Source organism: Myotis daubentonii, chromosome 6 (assembly GCF_963259705.1).
Source record: "Myotis daubentonii chromosome 6, mMyoDau2.1, whole genome shotgun sequence".
NCBI lineage: Eukaryota > Metazoa > Chordata > Mammalia > Chiroptera > Vespertilionidae > Myotis > Myotis daubentonii.
This window is the reverse complement of record NC_081845.1, coordinates 84,520,068-84,541,056: the sequence shown is the minus strand read 5'-3', so window position 1 is coordinate 84,541,056 and position 20,989 is coordinate 84,520,068. Positions and strand designations below refer to the sequence as shown.

Sequence of the window (20,989 nt, the reverse complement as noted above, 5' to 3'; positions counted from 1 at the left end):
CAGGGGACCTCGGGCCACAACCTCGCCCGGGCATCAGGCCAGGGGACCTGAGGTTACACCCCCTGCCTGGTGGGGCTTGACACGGGACCTCAGCCCACGCCCCCCGCCCAGCGGGGCTTGACGGGGGACCTCAAGGTATGCCCCCTCATCCCAGTGCTGGGCCTCAGGACCTCAGGCTGCTCCCCTTTCCCTGGGCCAGGGGACCTCAGGTCGTGACCCCTGCCCAGCGGGGCTTGATGGGAGACCTCAGGCCACGCCCCCACCTGGTGGGGCTTGACAGGGGATCTCAGGCCATCTGAAGCTTTACCCCCTGCCCAGACAGGCTTGAAAAAGGTGGGATAGGCTGGGTCTGAATCTAGCCCAATGGGGGGTGACTGTCTAGGTCTGGGTCTCGTGTGATTTTGAGGTGCACATGGGTGGGCAGGGACTTGACCCTGGGTCCCATGGTGCACCCCAAACTCTGACAGGAGGAAGATTTTCATATATATTTTACTAATTTTCTTTAATCTCTGACACTTCTATTATAGAGAAAGGGCAAATAGCAATATTAAAATATTTCCTCTAATTAATCCCCTTTTAATGTGCATGAATTTCGTGCACCGAGCCACTAGCAATGAAATAATGCTGAACAAAATGACATTATCCAAGTACATGCTGTACTGAAAATCCTAGTTAATGTACTGGGGCAAGAAGAAATAAAAAGCATAGTCCTGGCCAGGAGGCTCAGTTGGTTGGAGTGTTGTCCTGTACAAAAAAAGTTTGCAGGTTTGATTTCTGAGCAGGGCACACACACAGGTTGTATATTTGATCCCTAGTCGGGGCACATACAGGAGGCAACTGATCGAGGTTTCTCTCTCTGTCTCTGAAATCAATAAAAACATATCCCCAGGTGAGGATTAAAAGAATTAAAAGCATATCTACACTAATGAAAGAGAAATATGCAAATTGACCATACCTTTGCAATACCCACCAGCGAATCAGGAGTGAGTATGCAAATTAACCCAACAAGGATGGCAGGTTAATTTGTATACACAGGTGCCCAGTAGCTGGGGGCAGGGTGGGATGCTTGCATCATTGCCATGGTGATGACACAGGCGTTCTGCACCTCCCCAGCCGCTCCGGGCCTCTGGGCAGCGTGGGAAGTGGAAAGGAGGCTCCGGGCCTGAATGAAGGCAGAAAGGTGGCTCTGGGCTGGAGCGAAGGTGGTGCCAGCAGCCAGGGGAAGGAAGGCCCATTCTTGCACAAATCTTTGTGCATCAGGCCTCTAGTAGATTAGAAAGAGAGAAAGGACACTGTCTTCATTTGAAAAACATGATCTGTGTAGAAAGTCTCAAAGTATATACAGAACAAAGCAATAACAAAAAAAAAAGTGTGAGATTGTCAAGATTGCAGGACAAAAGTTTCCTATACAAAAGTTTCCTATTTTTCCCTTTGTATTAGGAATGAACTGAAAATGGAAAATAATTTTAAATCTTTCTTATAGTATCAAACATAAAATATCTATGGATAAATATAACAAAATATGTACTAGATTTATATTCTGAAAATGATAAAACATTGATGAGGGAGATTAGAAAAGACCTGAGTAAAGAACTATGCCATGCTCTTTGATTAGAAGGCTTACTACTGCCAAGTTCTACCCAAATTGAGCTATTGATTCAAAACAATTCCAATCAAAATCCCAGAAATTGTTTTGCAGAAATATGGAGAAGCAAAGAATCTAGAATAAAAAATAATTTTGCAAAAGAAAAGCTGAAGTATTCATTAGACTGACTTCATGATTTAATAATCAAGACAGAGAGGTACTGGCATAAGAATAAACATATAGGCCAATGGAATAAAATAGAATCCAAAAGAGACCCACACATATATGGTCAATTATTGGTTTCAGACAAAGGTTCAATTTAATGAAGAGAGGAGATAATCTTCTCAACAAATGGTGTTGGGACAATCAGAAAACCATATACAGAAAAGGAATCTCAACCCTTACTTTGCACCATATATAAAAAATAAACTCAGAATAAATCAAAGACTTAAAAGTAAAAGTTAAAATTTAAAATAATAAGAATAAAATATTGGAGAAAGCCCTTGTGGACTTGGGTTAGATCAATATTTTTTAGTTAAGACACAAAAGTATGAGCCATAAAAGAATAAAAATTGATAAATTGGACTTCTTTTTTTTTTTTAATCTTTATTGTTTAGATTATTACATTTGTTCCTCTTTTTCCCCCCCCATAACTCCCCTCCTCTCAGTTCCCGCCCCACCCTCCGCCCTCACTCCCCACCCACTGTCCTCATCCATAGGTGCACGATTTCTGTCCAGTCTCTTCCCGAATCTACCACACCCCTTTCCCCCCCAAGAATAGTCAGTCCATTCCCTTTCTATGTTCCTGATTCTATTATAATCACCAGTTCATTCTGTTCATCAGATTATTTATTCACTTGATTCTTAGATTCACTTGTTGATAGATGCATATTTGTTGTTCATAATTTGTATCTTTACCTTTTTCTTCCTCTTCCTCTTCTTAAAGGATACCTTTCAGCATTTCATATAATACTGGTTTGGTGGTGATGAACTCCTTTAGCTTTTCCTTATCTGTGAAGCTCTTTATCTGACCTTCAATTCTGAATGATAGCTTTGCTGGATAAAGTAATCGTGGTTGTAGGTTCTTGGTATTCATCACTTTGAATATTTCTTGCCATTCCCTTCTGGCCTGCAAAGTTTCTGTTGAGAAATCAGCTGACAGTCGTATGGGTATTCCCTTGTAGGTAACTGGGTTTCTTTCTCTTGCTGCTTTTAAGATTCTCTCTTTGTCTTTTGCTCTTGGCATTTTAATTATGATGTGTCTTGGTGTGGTCCTCTTTGGATTCCTTTTGTTTGGGGTTCTCCGCGCTTCTTGGACCTGTAAGTCCGTTTCTTTCACCAGGTGGGGGAAGTTTTCTGTCATTATTTCTTCAAATAGGTTTTCAATATCTTGGTCTCTCTCATCTTCTGGCACCCCTATAATTCTGATGTTGGTACGCTTGAAGCTGTCCCAGAGGCTCCTTACACTATCCTCGCATTTTTGGATTCTTTTTTCATTTTGCTTTTGCATTGGGTGTTTTTTGCTTCCTCGCATTTCAAATCATTGACTTGATTCTTGTGCTCCTCTGGTCTGCTGTCGGGAGTCTGTATAATATTCGTTATTTCAGTCCGTGTATGCTTAATTTCTAGTTGGTTCCCCAATATAACATCGAGGGTCTCATTAGATTTCTTGAGGATCTCACAACATTTATCGGCGGTCTCACCAGTCTTTTCGAGGGCCTTACTAAGTTTATCAGCAGCTTCTAGACAGTTCTTAAGAGACCTTAAAAGTGTGGTTCTGAACTCAATATCCTCCATTGACAGTTTTGTCCTGTTTCTTTGTCTCCGCATTTTTTATGCTTTCTTGGTACACCCCCTAGTGGTCTTTGTGTGCAGTCTTGTTGCCTTTAAGCCTTGATTGATGTCGGCAATACCGGGGGTGAGTTGACCTCCAGGCTAACTGGCTATGAGAGTCCGCTGGGTCTGCAGTGGGAGGGCTTCTGTGCTGGATCTCTAAGGCGGTGCTAATCTAGCCTTTGCCTGAGGCTATCCGGCAAATGGTTCTGCGCAGGGCTTGGGCGGGGCGGGTCCCAGGGGATCTACAGGGCGGGCCGGAGCGAGCAGTTATGGCTGCTCTCAGTTCCTTCCCCAGGGGCTCTGCCTCTCAGAGTCCCAGCAATGGCTGCAAACCTCGGAGAGAAAGCTGCCTTCGAGTTCCGACCGAAGCCAGACAGTCCCGCTTCTCCCGTTTGAGTCTTGCTCCCCAGAGACTCGCCCGGATCTGGAGCTCAGAGTCTGAAACTCCCTCCCGATTGAAAACAACAACCGCGCCCTCCGCCACCAGCCCGCTCCGTGCGCGCGCACTCCGCACCTGAGTATTTCACTTCAGCACTGCGCCTCCTCTGAGTCTGGGTATGATATTCTCTTTCCTCCTAGTTGTAGAATTTCCACTCAGCCAGCCTTCCTGTGGTTTTGGATGATGTCCGTTCTGTCCTTTAGTTATATCTCTGAAGTGGTTGTTCGAGGCAGCGATCTCCTGCGTTAATCTACGCCGCCATCTTGGTTTCTCCGAGGGAGAGTCGATAAATTGGACTTCTTCAAAATTAAAAACTTCAACTCTCCCAAAGACACTTTAAGAAAAGTCAAACCTCAGACTTAGAGAAAATATGTGAAAAACACATTTCTGTCTCTAGAATATATGAAGAACTCTTATGTTGTAATAAGAAGACAAACAACCAATTTTTAAATAAATGGACAAAAAATTTAAACAAACACTTAACAGGAAACAATACAGATAGAAAATGAACACATGAAAAATGCTTACTATCATTAGTCATCAGAGGAAAGCAAAGTAAAACCACCATGAGATCCACTATCCACCTATGGGGATTGCTAAAATTAAAATTAAACCATCCAACCAACCAACCAAACAAAAAAATAGGTTATACCAAATGCTGGCAAAAATATGGAGCCACTAGAAATCTCACATTTCTGGTGGAATACCAAATGGTACAGCAATTTTGGCAATTAAATATTTACTTCCCACATGACTCAGTCTACACAAAGCTCTGTCCATCCATGTTCATAGCAGCTTTCTTTCTTTTCTTTTTTTTATTGGATCTTTATTCTTAACTAGAGGCCTAGTGCACAAAATTCATGCACGGGGTTGGGAGGGGGCCCTTAGCCTGGCCTGCATCCTCTTGCAATCTGGGACCCCTCAAAGGATGTCCCACTGCCGGTTTAGGCCTGATCTCTCAGGGATCCCTGCGGGATCAGGCCTAAACTGGCATTCGGACATCCCTCTCGCAATCCAGGACCACTGGATCCTAACCACTTGCCTGCCTGCCTGCCTGATTGCCCCTAACCACTCTGTCTGCCTCATCATCCCTAACCACTCGCCTGCCAACCTGATCACCCCTAACCACTCTGCCTGCCTGATGCCTCTCACTGCTTGCCTGCCTGCCTGATCACCCCTAACCACTCACCTGCCTGCCTGATTGTCCCTAACCACCTCTGCCTCGGCCCCCACCGCAGTGGCTTCGTCCGGAAGGACGTCTGGAATGATGTCCGGAAGGTCGTTCCACTGTCTGGTCTAATTAGCATATTATGCTTTTATGATTATAGATATAGATAGCCAGTCATCCAATGGAAAGGTCCATTCAATACTGAATGAGTAAACACACTATGGTACATCCATACAGGGAATACTCAGCAATGGAGGGGAATAAACTACTGATTCACACAGCACCTGCTGAATCTCAGAAGTATTCTGCTAAGTGAGAGAAGTCGGACAACAAAAAATCCTTGAAATCCAAATTCATGTAGAATTATTCCTTTTTATATGCTATTTTGGAAAAGGTAAAATTATAGAGACAAAAATCAGATCAGTGGTTGCCAGGAGTTAGTGATGCCATGGTGGGGGTGAGGGGGTTCAATGACAAAGAAACAGGAAACAACTTTTTGGTGTTCATGTACCTTCACTGTGGTGGTGGTTACACAAATGTGTTTATTTGTCTAGAGCCTTGAATCGTACTGTACGTAAACTGATATCTAAAAAATATATATATTCTATGTGTCCCATCTAAAAAACACCATGCCCTGGCCAGGCAGCTCAGTTAGCTGGAGCAACATCTTGATACACCAAAGTTTCGGGTTCGATCCCCAATCAGGGCACATACCAGAATCAACCAATGAATGCATAAATCACTGGAACAAAAGGTAGATGTTTTTTTCTCTCTCTCTCAAATTAATAATTAAAAATAAAAATACTATTGTAATATATGAAGCCATAAATAAATGCACTAAAAATATTAACCTGGAGTTGTGGTAAAAAGAAAATTTGAATAAGTTGTGAAATAGATATATCAAAAATTCGCCATATCGCCGAAACCGGTTTGGCTCAGTGGATAGAGCGTCGGCCTGCGGACTGAAAGGTCCCAGGTTCAATTCCGGCCAAGGGCATGTACCTGGGTTGCGGGCACATCCCTAGTAGGAGATGTGCAGGAGGCGGCTGATCGATGTTTCTCTCTCATCGATGTTTCTAACTCTCTATCTCTCTCCCTTCCTCTCTGTAAAAAATCAATAAAATATATTTAAAAATAAAAATAAAAAAAATTCGCCATATCATTAAAGAAAACCTCACTGAATCATAGCTCACTCTTGCTTGTGGTGGCCAAACTTCTTACTCTGTTGAAGATGTACTGTGATTTAGAAAGTACTGGATGGAAGCCATTTAAACAGAGTGGTGTTGAGGAACACAGTTGAAGTTCAGAGGAATTAGGAAGGGCCAGGGGAAGCTCACAGCTGAGGCTGGAGGAAAACAACAGCAGCCAGGACAGAGTGAGAAGAAATGAAAGACCAGCAGCATGGGTCCGGTGTTGTGAAAAATTGCAGATTTAAGGACTGATCCATCCATGAGTCACCCAGTAAAATACTGACCGAGTGCGCTGTGTGTCAGGTCCAGTTCCAAGTGCTGCAGATGGAGCAGTGGGCACAATAGGCCATAAACTTAATCTTAGACAAGCTACATTCTAGAAGGCGGAGACAATAAACAAAATAAGTAAGTATAGGAAATGGTATGTGTTCGAGTGAACAGCAACAGCAAAAAGCAGGGGAGGGAAATAAGTGTGCTAGGGCAGAGGCTGGGTTTCAATATTTAAAAGGGTGGCTAGCGAAGACTTCACTGAGAGAGTGACAGTTGTGAAAAGACGTGAAGAAGATGAGAGAGCCATGAGGGTAGGCATTTAAAGGGGGGTGCTTCTGAACACGCAGTAATCATGGGGTGCGCGGCTAATATCATCCACTTTGTTGAGACCCACTGAGTTCCCATAATAATCATATAAAAAGATACCACTTAATGTGATAACTGGTTATGAGAGCTTATAAACATGATTTATAGAATACATATAATCTTGATTTCAACTGAACAAGAAACATTTGAAATCCAGCTGAAAGAAAACCACACACCTCAATTTATTTTTAACTCTGACTAACCCTCCTCTCTCTAACCTGCCCCTCTTTCAATTTTCATTAAGCCCGATTCTGGCACAGCTGAACGGCACAGTTTCATGTTAATACATTGTTGAGGATTATTAGTTGGGAAAGGGGTTTAGAAAAAACAGAGAGGAAATAACCTATCCATATGAAAACAATAATCACATAATATTTATTGTCTGGGATTGAAATGTTTCAAATACGCAAAGCAATAAAATGCCAGGAAACACAAAACTTCCTAATGTTAAAAAGATCATAAATTTTTCCCAAAATAAGACGACTGAAATAAGTTCAGGTGACATTTTATGCCGAAGGAAAAACACCCTTAATGCTGAGTGAAACGGCCCCAAGCCTTCAGGAGGCACAGCCCCTCGCTGCTGAAGAGCCGAGGCGACTGGCTGTTACTGTCAAGCACAGAAAGCAATGGGGCCTGTGCTCTGAGCCCGACAGTCACTTTCTTTCTTTCTTTTTTTTAAATATACTTTGTTGATTTTTTACAGAGGAAGGGAGAGGGATAGAGAGTTAGAAACATCAATGAGAAACATCGATCAGCTGCCTCCTGCACACTCCCCACTGGGTATGTGCCCGCAACCAATGTATATGCCCTTGACTGGAATCGAACCTGAGACCCTTGAGTCCGCAGGCCGACACTCTATCCACTGAGCCAAACTGGTTAAGGTCCGAGAGTCACTTTCAACAGAAATGCACTCACTAACCCATGCATTCAATAACTTGCATTTTTTCTACCTTGTGAATTAAAAAAATATGTAATGTTAAAAAGCTACCAGGATTCTATGATCACTTTTAAATGAACTTATATTTTACAAATCACAATGGTGCATATGTATTTTATACATCATATATATTATATATATACAATATATTATATATATACAATATCTCTCTCTATATATATCTCCCACATTCAAAGGCTGTTAAATCGCATTGTTTACCCATATCTGCAGAAAAAAATCACTTCTACTGTTGTGGTAAACAACCTGCTTCCCTACTTATAATGGTCTGGCCCTCTAGCAACTTCAGTGCGAAATTATAGCTAATTTGCCTACAAACGTCAGGTGGTCATAATAATCTGGCCACTCAGTGTATATTTGAAACAGAGTGGCACCTATGTGGGCAAAACATGTGTAGTTAATCTATACATAATTTAATCTAAGTAGCCTCATGAGCCTCTTGGAAGATTTCCGAAATTCCCCACAGGCTCTTGACTCATTTGGGAATTTATAGACTCCATAGTGATTGCTTGGATTTCATAGGTGCTAAAGTATTTTTTTTTAATGAAAACAATGAATGAATGAATGAATGAATGGATACAGAAGACAGACATTTTTATCGCAAGCTATTCTTGGGTGATAAATTGTTGCTTCCAGTTCACAAAAATCTCATTATTTTCAGTCTGAACAGATCACCATATTTACTTTAAGGTTGGTGGAAATGTTATTTCCATTACCTTTAAGAAAATTTTATCCTAAAATGGTTCATTGTCCTTACAGGAAACAATGGGAGAGCTAGCAGATTTTTAAAGATTGTGTTATATACAAAAGTAGCGAGTGAGTCTATAATTCTTTTTTACGTTTGTGTAGATTATGTTTGTATAGGACAGGATGGTTCCTTAAATCTTTAGCAGGATAAGTGAGATCGAGCCCTCTCTTCCTGAGACCATTAACTTAACAATGAAAAGGATTCTGTGCTTCTGTTTAAATGAATTTTTCTGTTAACCAACTAGCAAATGTTTATTGAATGCCTAGTGTGTGCATGTGGTGATTACAAAGATGTGTAAATTCAGGACTTGCCCTCAGGAAACTCTTAATCTGGGGCAGGCTGCAAAGCCCAGGGAGAGATGATCAGGACACTCAGGAAGGATGGAGACCAACAGGGACTAGAGTTGAGAGCAAGCAGCAGGTCTATGCACTGAAGTGGGCAGGAGGTTCACTTATGGGAAGTAGGTCACCATGGAAACCTAGGAAAGAGGAAGTGGGTTGATTTTTCATCCTGTTCACAGAAACTCGCACTACACATTACAGGGAAAAGGCGCCCAGTGATGTCGCACGTCCCCACACAGGCCGCCTGGGTAAGATCCCACGCTCTGTGATCACTCAGGGAAGTGGCAAGCCAGCCAGTCTTGGGAGGAGCTGCCTGAGGTCGTTTCTCACTTGCCTCCTGGTTTGCGGGGATGGAGGGAAGGCATGGCACAGTCCATCGCCATCTCCTTTTGGGTATGGATGCAAACTAAACACTGCTTGGCTGCCATTCAGGACGGGAGCCTCCCTGACTCACGACTCCAACTCTGTCATCCGCCCCTCCGGCTGGGCTGGCATCTTCCCGTGAACTAGGAACATGGGAGGTCTCGCTGCTGCTGCTGCGCTGTGTGGAAGTGTCACTGCCACTGCCACGCAGGGTCTGCTGACAGATGGACACGTACAGGTCAGGGAGGAGGGACGAGGACTGGCCGTTGCACTGCTAGGTGGACTCACTTCTCCCAAGGATAGTGGCTGGAAGAAGTCAATCAAGGCCACTCAGAAAAGGCAGCTGCAGGCCCGCAGGCCCAGGGGCCGGTGCGCTGCTAGGGGATCTCAACAGGCAGAAATCAGAAAATGACTTGTGCTGAGGCAGCACAGACCACCGGCCCTGCTAGGGGATCTCAACAGGCAGAAATCAGAAAATGACTTGTGCTGAGGCAGCACAGACCTAGGGTTTGGAGGGAAAAGGCTGCCAACCCCTGATGAGAGGAACAAGGATCACTGCTAACTCAAGCGGTGCTCCACGGACTTCTCCTTGACCTCTGCTCAGCGCACCCCTCCAGCAGCCGGGCCTCCTGGGCCTGGAGAAACGATGCCGTCAGTAACGAGCAAACACCCGCGAGAGGCTGTGGCTGGAGCTCCAAGGATTGCCAAGGGGACTCTGTGTGCCACGGCAGACACATGCAAACAAGGTGGGGACTTATATAACACGAGCTACATACCTGCATGAAAGAATATAACAGCAGCCTAAGTAACGAGAACTTTCTGGAGAGATCTCATCTTCGCAAGGGGAGGCTTGATACACGTGGACCTTTGAGGACATTTCGTGCATAATCTGTATAATGATGCTTAGTATGTGCATTCATCATATTTACTTATCTTAAGACATGATAGAGGACTTGGCATCAGCCTATATAATTATATTCTATTATACATTATATGATATTCTATTATATACACAACACTTGGCCTTAAAGAAGGGTAGTGAAAATGGAATTCTCTTGTAATCAGTTTTTTGTGCTGAGAAGTGCTTCCAGGTTTGGGAGCAATCCTCTCTGACAAGCCCCTAGAACTCTTTATTCGCGAAAACTCCATGCAGTGTCTCAGTGGTTATGAGCGTGAGCGTTGGGGTCAGCGTGCTGGGCACGGACGCCAACTCCACCGTGGGTACCTCCGCATAAGCACTGAGCCTTCTGTTCCTCAGTTTCCCCACTACTGCCCAAAGGCGACAGGGAGAGAATGTGCGTTTCTTGTGGTGGGGTTGTATTTAGTGAGACAACCCACACAAAGTGTTTGGCGCACAGGGTGTGCCATAATTGTGTCAAACTTATTATTAAAATACTGATAGAATATATCATCATTTTTAATAGCAAGTACAGTTGGTATAAGTGAAATTATGTAAGCAATCATCTTGATTATTAAGTTTTCCTATATTTTTTCTATTTCTATTTTCCTTTGGAAAATAATGAAAATAGTGGATATTGTTGGGTGGTGATGAGCAGAAAAGAGAACATGAACATAACGCTCCATACAGAATCACCGTGGTTTCCAACAATGAAGTACTGTATGTGGGCTTCTCGTGACTTTGTAAGAATTAATTGTTTTAAAATCAGGTTCAATTGTCAAAATTCCCATGACTTATGACAGCTTAAATATTTGCTATTTTGTTCCAAAACACAAATGCCAGTTTCTTTCTTTGTTTCTCTTTTTAAGTGCTATGATATCACTGTCCTATTCACAACACGAGAGACTTGCATGAAGAGATATGACTTTTTAATATCCGAGCTTTTAAAGGCATCTGGCCCTTATTTAGCTGTCACATTTCCCTCCGGCTCCTGCAGGCACGGTTCTGTTGCTGAAGCTCAGCTGGCTGCCTTCTGCAGAGCCCCTGCTTGATGAACACAGCTCCCCTCAAACCGCCGGACCCCGCCCCTGCCACTGCACAATCAGAGCACACAGTTTCACCATGGCTTTCAAATAAGAAGATAAAAATAAGAAAATAAATTGCTGGACACTCAGCTTTAGTGGGGCCACTGCCGTGACATGTTCAGTTTGATGCCCGATATTATTTGCAGAAGTGTTTATGTACTATGAAATGTTCAGCCAGAGCATACAGGAAACTGTAAAATATTTTATGAGATGTGTACATGGTTGATGGTAAAATTTTAAACGCAACCTGGGACGGTTCTATCTAAATTCCAGGAGGGCAGATGAGGGAATAGTTTCTCTGTAGTGATTCAGTTTTACACAAGGGTTTACATGAACTGGGAAGAAATACCTGATATGGGAACTATATAAATTCTTTTTCATAAAATTAAACTTTACAATTTCTAGACAAGTAAACATATTTTCTTTCAGAACAAGAATCACCAGTTATGTTTATTTGTCTTCTGCATGGTAAAAGCATTAAATGTGAATTGTTTATTATTTTATAGAAACAAAGGACAAACAGTAATAACTGAAGAATTCTCCCCACATACAGAAAGTACATACATAATTTAAAAAATATTTATGCTTTTGTTTTTTTAAAAAATTCTTAGTCCTAAAATTGGAACATTATTGTTTATTGATGTGAGAGAGAAAAAGAGAGTAAGATCAATTTGGTGTTCCACTGACTGATGCACTCATTGGTTGATTCTTGTGCCCTGACCGGGGATGGAACCCCAAACCTTGGCACATAGGAGGATGCTCTAACCAACTGAGCTACCCGACCAGAGCTGGGACATTATTGTTGGATCTCAACTATTGCAATGTGTGAAGACAGGAAGGTTAAAGACATAGCTTTAAAATGACATGTCCAGAAAGTCGAATTTTCAAATTGAGGTGAAGGGAGAAGTATTTCTATTTCCTTTACTCTCAAATCTATGAGGCAGTGTCAATCTCCCACTAGAGAGGCTATTCACTTATTTTCTGGTTTTATTTTCAAATTTGACCTCCAAAACACAAGCCTACAAAAATAGAAACTATTTTGTGTATTCACATTTGATTTAGAGGTGAGCATGATTTTTGTGTTTATTTTTTGTTTTGTTTCATAGCATGTACCTCATTAGGTCATTGTGAAGACAGAAGAAATGCCAGAGGTCTACTTCCTGACACAAAGTAAGTCTCACAGTAGGTTAATTCCTCTCTCCCTTGCTTGCAGACTTGTTTAAAAAAAATTTGTGTAATTGACAGATTATTTAATGAATACCAGTCCCTTTGAAGAAAATTTTAATATAACACGTCTAAGGCACACATGCCATAGAAGCAACGTGTCTTGGTAATGTCGTAGCGAGCCCAGCATGGAGCACGCCGCCAGCCTGGGAACTGGGGACACCGCCTGGCTCTGGTGTCCCTGCCTTTGCTGAGCTATCTGGGCACGTCGGTTTCCCTCCCTGGGCCATGTGTTTTTATCTGTGAAACTAGTGGTTATTTCAATGATCTTTAAGACCATCTTCTGCTCTAACATTTTATAAATCTACGTAACATTTTAATCTTTAGAGAGAAGTTTATTGAAGTCACATTTTCTGAAATGTTCTTTCTTTTTTTCTATATTCACTGCTTAAGGAAATTTTATTTCACTTCTAATCTAGTGTTGTGGAAAGAGTCAGAGAAAGAACCTATGGGTAGAAAAGAAAAAAAAAGAATTAAAAATATTAATATTGAGCAATTATGGGGACATGTAGGCTGGTTCAGGACAGACATAAATGACCTTGTTTTATTCTAAATTCAGCTCACTGGCTTATGATGGAAAGTGAAAGGTTATTATATGGACTTACTGGGCAAAACCAGATTTTATAAATAATTACCTGTCAGACTGTTCAAGATAGACAAACATACACCAGACCAACAAAAACACAGACCTGTCATATTTCTGAGAGAAATGTACGTTGAGTCTTCCTTCTCTGGGAGTATAAGGAGATCAGGTAGAATAAAATGAAGGGAAAACCCTAAACCCTATATTTTCTGCCTTGTGCATACTTTAAAATGTATAATGTGGGAAGAGAAGGAATTTTGATGTGAAAAAATAGCCCCTGAAAATTTTATACATCAATAAGCCAGGCAGATCGAAACCAAATACAATAAATGCTGTCGTTTTAAAAGTTAGGATGTTTACTGCAAGCTTATAATTTTCTATGATTAGGGACGCCAAGAAAAATAAGAATGATGATAAAAAGAAAAGTTTAATCATACATTTTAACAACACAGATGGAACATCAAAACCCTTTGGAAATGTCTGATATTATATGTCTGCACTTTCTGTCCTTGACATAAAGATTTTTTCCAGAAGGACTAACACAGAGCAGGTAAGTGATAGTTAACACACGGGAACAACGTGGCCCAATCATGTTCACTGGGCTGCACAGTGATTTTGGTCACCAGACAAAACCTCCCATGTTTCCCATTTCTGTTCCTATTAATTCTTTACAAAGGCTGTCTCAGTGTGAGTAAAAGCCATGATAAAAGTAAAATTACACAAACTCCTACGAATTTAAAGGAATAACTTCCTGTGTTCTTTTGCAATTCAAGTCTAATCAGGAACCGGACAATTACGTCTGCTCTATTTTGATTTGTTCCCGAGGGTGCCAGTTCCTCGCTTACTGGAGAAAGTATAGAGGCCAGAGGGTAGCTCAGCTGCTACCGGCAGTTCCTGTCCACATGCGCAGCCTCAGGGTGGCGGTGCTGGGAGAGCACCTCCTCGCTCCCCTGCTAAGACTCTGACCACCCTGCTCCTGAAGGGGAGGGTGTGTGTGAGAGCGGCGGCCTGGGACGACGGGGACAGGGAAGCAGAGAGCTGACGATGGGGAGAGGGTCTGGATGCGGAAAAACACACACCAGGCAGATATGCAGAGAGCTGGGAGGAAGGCACGAACATGACATACACTGTAAGTGGGAGCAGGGAGGCGAGGACGGGAACAGATTTCATCAGGTCCCCTCGATCTTTGATTCCTGTGAGTTTATAAAATAGACATTTGTCTCTCAAGTCCCCGTGGATGTAGTCAACAAAGTTGGAAAGTAAAGTGCAAGGGGAAAGCTGACTGTCCTTTTAATTTTGTTTCCTTTGTCCCAAACTTGGATTACTAAATGCAACAAGTAAAACATAGACTAAACACTGAAAAAAAAAAAGACACTGCTTTTAAGATATGTGAGCTGAGGGCAGTAAATCCATTCCAAATTAAAATTTCAAAATTGTGTGATCCGCATTCTTGTCCACCTACACACTCTCCCAAACATCCTGCCATTAATTAGCCAACGGCCCATCCAGTAAACAAGACTAGGCGTTGAGGGGGCTGGGGGAGGGCTGGAGTCAGCCCCTCAACAGTCACAACAAACCAGCCCACTCCTGAGGGTGCAGAGAAGGTCAACGTGTCTTTGCTTTGTCCACACGGGGGAACAGACATCACCTTCCCCGAGCATCGCCTTTCCCGCGGTCCAGTCCCAGCCACGTCAGCAGGCCAGAAAAGCCATCCCGTTCCTGCGGTAGGCACTCTGTGGAGAAGAAGAAATCTGCAATGAATTATCACAAGTCGACCAGGAAAGGAGGCACGACGCAAGGGGAGCTTCGTCCTGGGCTGTGGCCGGCCGGCCGGCCGCACTCTAACAGGGGCTTAATCTGAACAGTTCTGGTGGCAAAGCTCTAGCAGCTGCTTTGTCTATTAAAAAGTCAATGTGGTTTAACAAGTGGCTAGGGATCCTATTTTGGGGGAGTGGGAGATCGGCAAAATAAGACATCCCATGTTGTAATTGCCTGGACTTGGTTAGGTTAAAGACATGTTGTGTCGAATCTGTTTGTCCTTTGTAAACATGTGTTCCCTATTGGACATGCTCAAGAATCATTTCTAACTAAGTATCTTAATAGTCTATAAATTACTGGCTCATTATAGCCTTCCAAGGCCTAATTTATAGTCTCCATGCAAAGCTCTGGGAACAGGCACTAATAGAGGCCGTTCCTCCCCCTGAAAACGGTCTCTAAGGAGTTCTGTACATTACAGACGTTATAGAAAGCTCACATCTCACATAACTTCATATACATGCATGCACATGCAGTGTAGCTGTGGATATTCATGATTGGATAAACAGTCCCATGAAAGAAAATGGGAAAGTGGATACTAATCACAATATATTTCTTCAAACAAAGTGAAACGCATGACTTTTCATCCCAAGAGCTGTCTGCCTCCGGAGCTGGAAGAGCTGGGCTACCCAGGCCTCTGTGACTGGCCCTGCGCCTCGCAGCGAGACCGGCGTGGAGCAGAACTGAAACCCATGGCGCAGGAGTAAAATGACCGCCCTCACCACCACAGTGCTCAATATTTACACTATGAAGTCACATTCAGACAATTCCTAACCCTCAATTAGATGCCACTTTTCTATAATGTTTTCAGAAAAGTAGAAACAATTACAAAATCTGTATCAGGGACTTTCCCCTCTAAGCTAATAGCTCTGGGGCTATTCTGGAATCTGGACACTTTCAGTCCAATAAATGTACCTTCTACAGCATCTTGTTGGAAATGCAGAATGAGCTTTTATGATGACGCTAATGCCATGGACGTACTGTACAGTTTAATTCTAAAAAAATGACTGAAATCCATTTTTAATTACATTGCAAAAAAGGTAAGTGAGCCCCAAGCTTTTAAAGACTTCCACCAACACGAGGTGAAACAAAAATGCTTTTTTCAATAACTTTCTGTTAATCATAAAACCAGTTCACGGCACATGCATCCCTTCCAAACAGCCGGCGTGTACGGGATTTCCTGTGGGTGTCAGGCTGGAGCGGGGCTGCAGCTCACCCCAGAGCCGCGGCTCAAGGATGAGAAGACGGGCACATCCCTCGCCCACTCCTCAGGGCTCCCCGGTGAGCTCGTTCCTGACCCCAGGCTTTTTGTGCCAGAGGACACCCCTGGGCTGGAGCAAACATCCTAACAGGAACTAGAAAGTTCCAGGTCCACCCCCCGAGAGCCTGCGCTGAGAGCAGTGCTAACTGCACTCCTCAGGGAGCCACAAATAAACTCGCAGCGATGGATAGAGTGTCTTCCCGCAACCACAGGCGGGAGCCTCAGGCCCCGCACAGCCCACCCCCAAGGCGGCCTGAGCGGCTTCCGCCCCAATGATACTTTGTTTCTGGACCTTGGTGTTTGAAATGTTACAACCACAGCGACAACCGTTCACATCACATCATACTGAAGCACAGGGACGGTTTACATGGAGATAAATGGACCTGGGGTGAAGCCGGACTTCTCTCCCCGGTAAATGGCCAGTGAGCCCTGCTTGAGAACGAAGTTCGGCGCAGAGTCCTACGAACTGACCGAGTTTAACCTTTCCAGGGTGGGCAGTGTGAAGTGGTTCTCCCTAGGGCTGAAAAGGTCACTTTTAAGAAAATCAGTTCACCTCTGCAAACAGTGGAAAGATCGCAGGCTTATAGTAACAGATCCCCAGTAGCCAAGCTGACCCAGATTTCTGGAAGAAGGTCTTCCTATTCTAATTCTAAAATAGAGGAGGAACAAACATGCCTGTGTAATTAGCGAAGGGCAATTTCAGCAAACCAGTCCCCCAGGGTCCCTCACCCTGAGTCACTGCTGTTCCTTTTGATGTACAAAGGATGTGTGCTGTCTGTGTAGGGTGATTATGGGAACGTCGAAAATTTGGCATCTTTTCCAGAGTAAGCAACTTTAAAGGAAGATGGATGAAGACAACTCATCTTTGTGTCAACTGTGAATTTCTCTTTATTTGTGTTGCAAATGTTGAAACTAAATTTAAACATCGCTTGGTGTGAGGGCCTTCCAGAGGCCACATTCTCACGGAACACATTGTATCCCACTTACTCTCTACTGTCAGATCCTATGAATGATTCCCAGCTCTATGTCTTCACAGACACTCTGCAGACCCTGACGGGGAAAGGCCAGGACCACACCTCACTACTGAAAAGAATAAATCAATCAATAACCAAATCAGACTTCCCCAATAAACCAGCTTCTTCCGTATGCCACTTAAGATTTATTATTGAGTTAATAAAGGTCTGTACTCGACTACTAGTTGCTCCTATGTGAATTTGTTGAATAGCTCAGACATTTTAGCATGTTACCAGTAAAGTAGCAAAGATAATATTTGGGTTTCTTTTTTTAAAGGACCAATTGAAGTTACTATGCCTTTTTTTAAAAAAATTGAGGATCAAGTGAGCTCCCAACTTTTACATTCATTTATTCACTCAGCACCAAATTATGACCTGTTACCAGAACCTCAATATACCTGGATAAGCAGACGCGGATGCTATCTACTGCATGGGCATGGTGGGGAAATTAACTCATGACTGTGCACTTTTAAAGTATGACATTTTTTTGCTTATTTGAATATGGATAAACTAGAGAAAACATTTAAATCTCAAATTGGTTTACTTCTGCTTTGTTGTGGGTCACCATAAATTGCACATTTTAAAGAATACACATTACTATGACAGTAAAAAATTAATATTTATCTTAAGCAAAAGAAGACACTCTATAAAACATATCCTGTTATTCCAACTTGAATATACTTGCGTGTGTTATTTATGCCACAGTCTAAACCTGTCCTCCACCCAGCTGAGATGTACATTTTATTCTCACTACCACCTTTCCTGACTCCTTCCTACTTTCTCAAACTTGAAATAAAACAAGAGTTTCATTGTAGGGACTGACCTCAGCAAGGCAGGCTAGAGTCCCAAAGCTCATCTCCTACAAAAACAATAAACAAACAACTACCAACATGCAGAAACAGCTCTGGGAAAGCTCAGAACTACAACAAAGAAGCAGGACCCTGTGGGGCTGAGGAACAAGCCTGGCCACTTAGAAGTGTGGGAAGCATTTTACCTGCGTCACCCCACCCCCAGTTCAAGCAGCTCAGCGCAGAGGGGCTCCCTCAGGTGAATTTTACCCCAGGGGAAAGGAGAGCAGGAGCACCTCAGAAAGTCTCATCACTGCCATGGCCATTTGCAGCCTCGGCCACAACACTGGGCCCTGCTGCTGGAGCTGCACGGATCCCCACTGCTGTCTCCTCATGGTGGCTGGGCTGCTGCTGCTGTGAGACCTGCCCCCGGGCCCACCTGATGCTGTGCCCACTCTCTGGGTTGGGACACCCCAACACCTCACCATCTATGGATGGGGAGTTGCTGCTGTTCTCTGTGCCCGGTCTCTCAGATTCTAAGTCACAGCTTTGATCCAGCACCACTGGGCAGTGCTCTTGCAGCTGCTGCTCTCTGGCCCACTCTGTGAGTCTGACGTCATGGCACTCACTTGCCATCACTGGGCAGTACTGTTGCAGCTCTATGTCCCATCCTTGGGTCCTGAGTCATGGCTTTGACCTGGCATCCCTGAGGCTGAGCTGCTGCTGCTCTGCCCCCTGCCCCCGAGAGCCAGAGTCGGGACTTTGACCCACCATTCCAGGGCATCTGCTGCTGCACCCTAGCCACTGCTGGGGCCCCCACCCTCGGGCCCAAATACTGTGGTGCGTCTCAGAGACTCAGACCGGGGTTCCCCAGGAGATCTGCACATGTCTGCATCTAAGACACTGGCATTACCATTGCAGCAAGTGCACCTGTGCCCTAGGACCCAGGCACTGCGGTAGTTCCACATGTACCTGACCTCAGCACCCCAGCTGCTCTGAGTGCCTGAAACCAAGTGGGATAGCCTTGTCTAGCACATCCTCCCACAGGCAGGAAAGGAGACCAGGAAGACCCCAGCAGCTCTGCCACTGAGGACCCCAAGAGTCCGAGGCACCACTGCCACATGCAGGACTTCCACAGTCTTGGCCACCAAAGACAATGCAGTCTTGACCAAAGCTGACCTGGTTGATGGATGTATGGAAACTATGCCACTGTGCTCTCCCCAGAATCAGAGATGCTGCATCCACCCAGCCAAAGCCCTCATGGCCACCTTCAGAGAAAAGTCTTTCCTAACCAATGTTAGTCTTTAAAAAATGCAGAAGAGCTGACTGCTCCCTCAAAGGCACAGGCATCAATGTAAAGCCACTGGAAACATGAAAAAGTAAGGAAACATGATACCATCAATAATTTTCCAGTACCCAACACCAAAGAAATAGAGATCTATGAGTCAACTGAAAAAGTATTAAAAATAATTATTTTAAGGCAGTGCAGTGAGATTCAAGAGACCACAGAGAACCCAATGAGCTTAGGAACTCAATGCATGAACAAGATGAGAAGTTCAACAAAGAGAGAGAAATCACAATGAACCAAACAAATTCTGGAGCTGAAGGATGCAATGAATAAAATGAAAAAAATGCAATAGAGAGCTTCACAAAAGGCTTAATCAAGCAGAAGAATTAATCTGCAAACTTGAAGACAGATCTTCAATATTACACTCAGAGGAGAAAAATAAATAAGAATGAAAAGGAGTGAAAAAAGCCTATGTGAATTCTGGGACAACATTAAGTGAAACAATATTTGCATTATGGGAGTCCTAGAAGAGAGAAAGGGTCTGAAAAGTTAACCAAAGAGAGATTTTGAAAGAATTGAGTTTAAAAAGAGTCATCACATAGAAGGAAACCCAGACAACATTCTCAGCAGGTTTCTCAGAAGAAACCTTGAAGGCCAGGAGGGAGTGGGATGACATATTCAAAGTGTTCAAAGAAAAAAATCTGCCAATCTAGAATACTTTACCCAGGAAAGTAGTTCTTAGGTAAAGATATAGACAAAAACTGAGGGAATTTATCACCACTAGGCCTACCTTAGAAGAAAGGCAAAAAGGAGTTCTTCAAGATGAAACACAAAGGATGCTAATTAGTAAGATGAAAACATGAAAAATATAAAATCCATTGATAAAGGTAAATACATAGATAAATTCAAAATAATACTGCAACGGTAGTATGTAAATCACTTTGGACTCTAGCATATAGGTTGAAAGACAAAGGTGCTAAAAATAACTATAGCTAAAATATTTTGTTAGAGCATAGGGGATATACTCCTTGATATTGGCCTTGGCGGTGGTTTCTTAGATAAGGCACCAAGAGAAAAGCCAAAAAAAGCTAAAATACAATATAAAATACAATATAAAAAGATGAAAATGGTGAGATTAACAACATAAAGTGTGTGTAGGGAGAGCAAATAAATGTGTAGATCTTTTTAAGGCAATTGAAGTTAAGTTGTTATCCGCTTAAAATACACATATAAGATGTATTATAAAAGCCTCATTGTAAACACAAATTAAAAACCTATAAGTACACAAATAATAAGAGAATAGAATCAAAGCATACCATTGTCAAAAAAATATCACCAATTCTCAAAGAAAGACAGCAACAGTGGAAGAAAGGAATGAAAAAAGTATAAAACAATCAGAAAACATTTATAAAATGACAATAGTAAGTCCTTACATATCTAATATAAATGTTTTTAATTTCCAATTAAAAGACATTGAGTGCCTGGATGAATAAAAAAGAAAAAAAGAGACCTAAGTACATGTTGCCTACAGAGACTCACTTAAGCTTTAAAGACATTCACAGGCTGAAAGTGATGGGATGGGAAAATGCTAATGGAAACAAAAGAGAATAGAGGTAGCAATAAAATAATTAGAAAAAATTTAATCAAAGATGTGAAAAACCTACACACTAGAAACTATAAGACATTGGTGAAATAATTTAAAGAATACATCAGTAAATAGAAAGATATCCCATAGTCTTGGATTAGAAGAATTAATATTGTTAAGAATATCAA

The 20,989-nt window shown here is 42.8% G+C and overlaps 1 protein-coding gene across 2 annotated transcripts in view; it reads right to left on the bottom strand.

Annotated features, from left to right (window-relative positions):
• The window catches only part of SUPT3H (SPT3 homolog, SAGA and STAGA complex component), a 464,074-nt gene that overhangs the window by 9,098 nt on the left and 433,987 nt on the right, over positions 1-20,989 (bottom strand). Inside the window, exon 12 of one of the 2 annotated variants that reach the window (XM_059701551.1) lies at positions 14,700-14,784. In XM_059701551.1, coding sequence (XP_059557534.1) covers positions 14,743-14,784 — 42 coding nt within the window. In that variant the 3' untranslated portion in view covers positions 14,700-14,742. Of the gene's footprint in view, positions 1-13,459; positions 14,785-20,989 lie in introns of those variants that run through there. The other variant, XM_059701550.1, reaches the window with a different exon arrangement.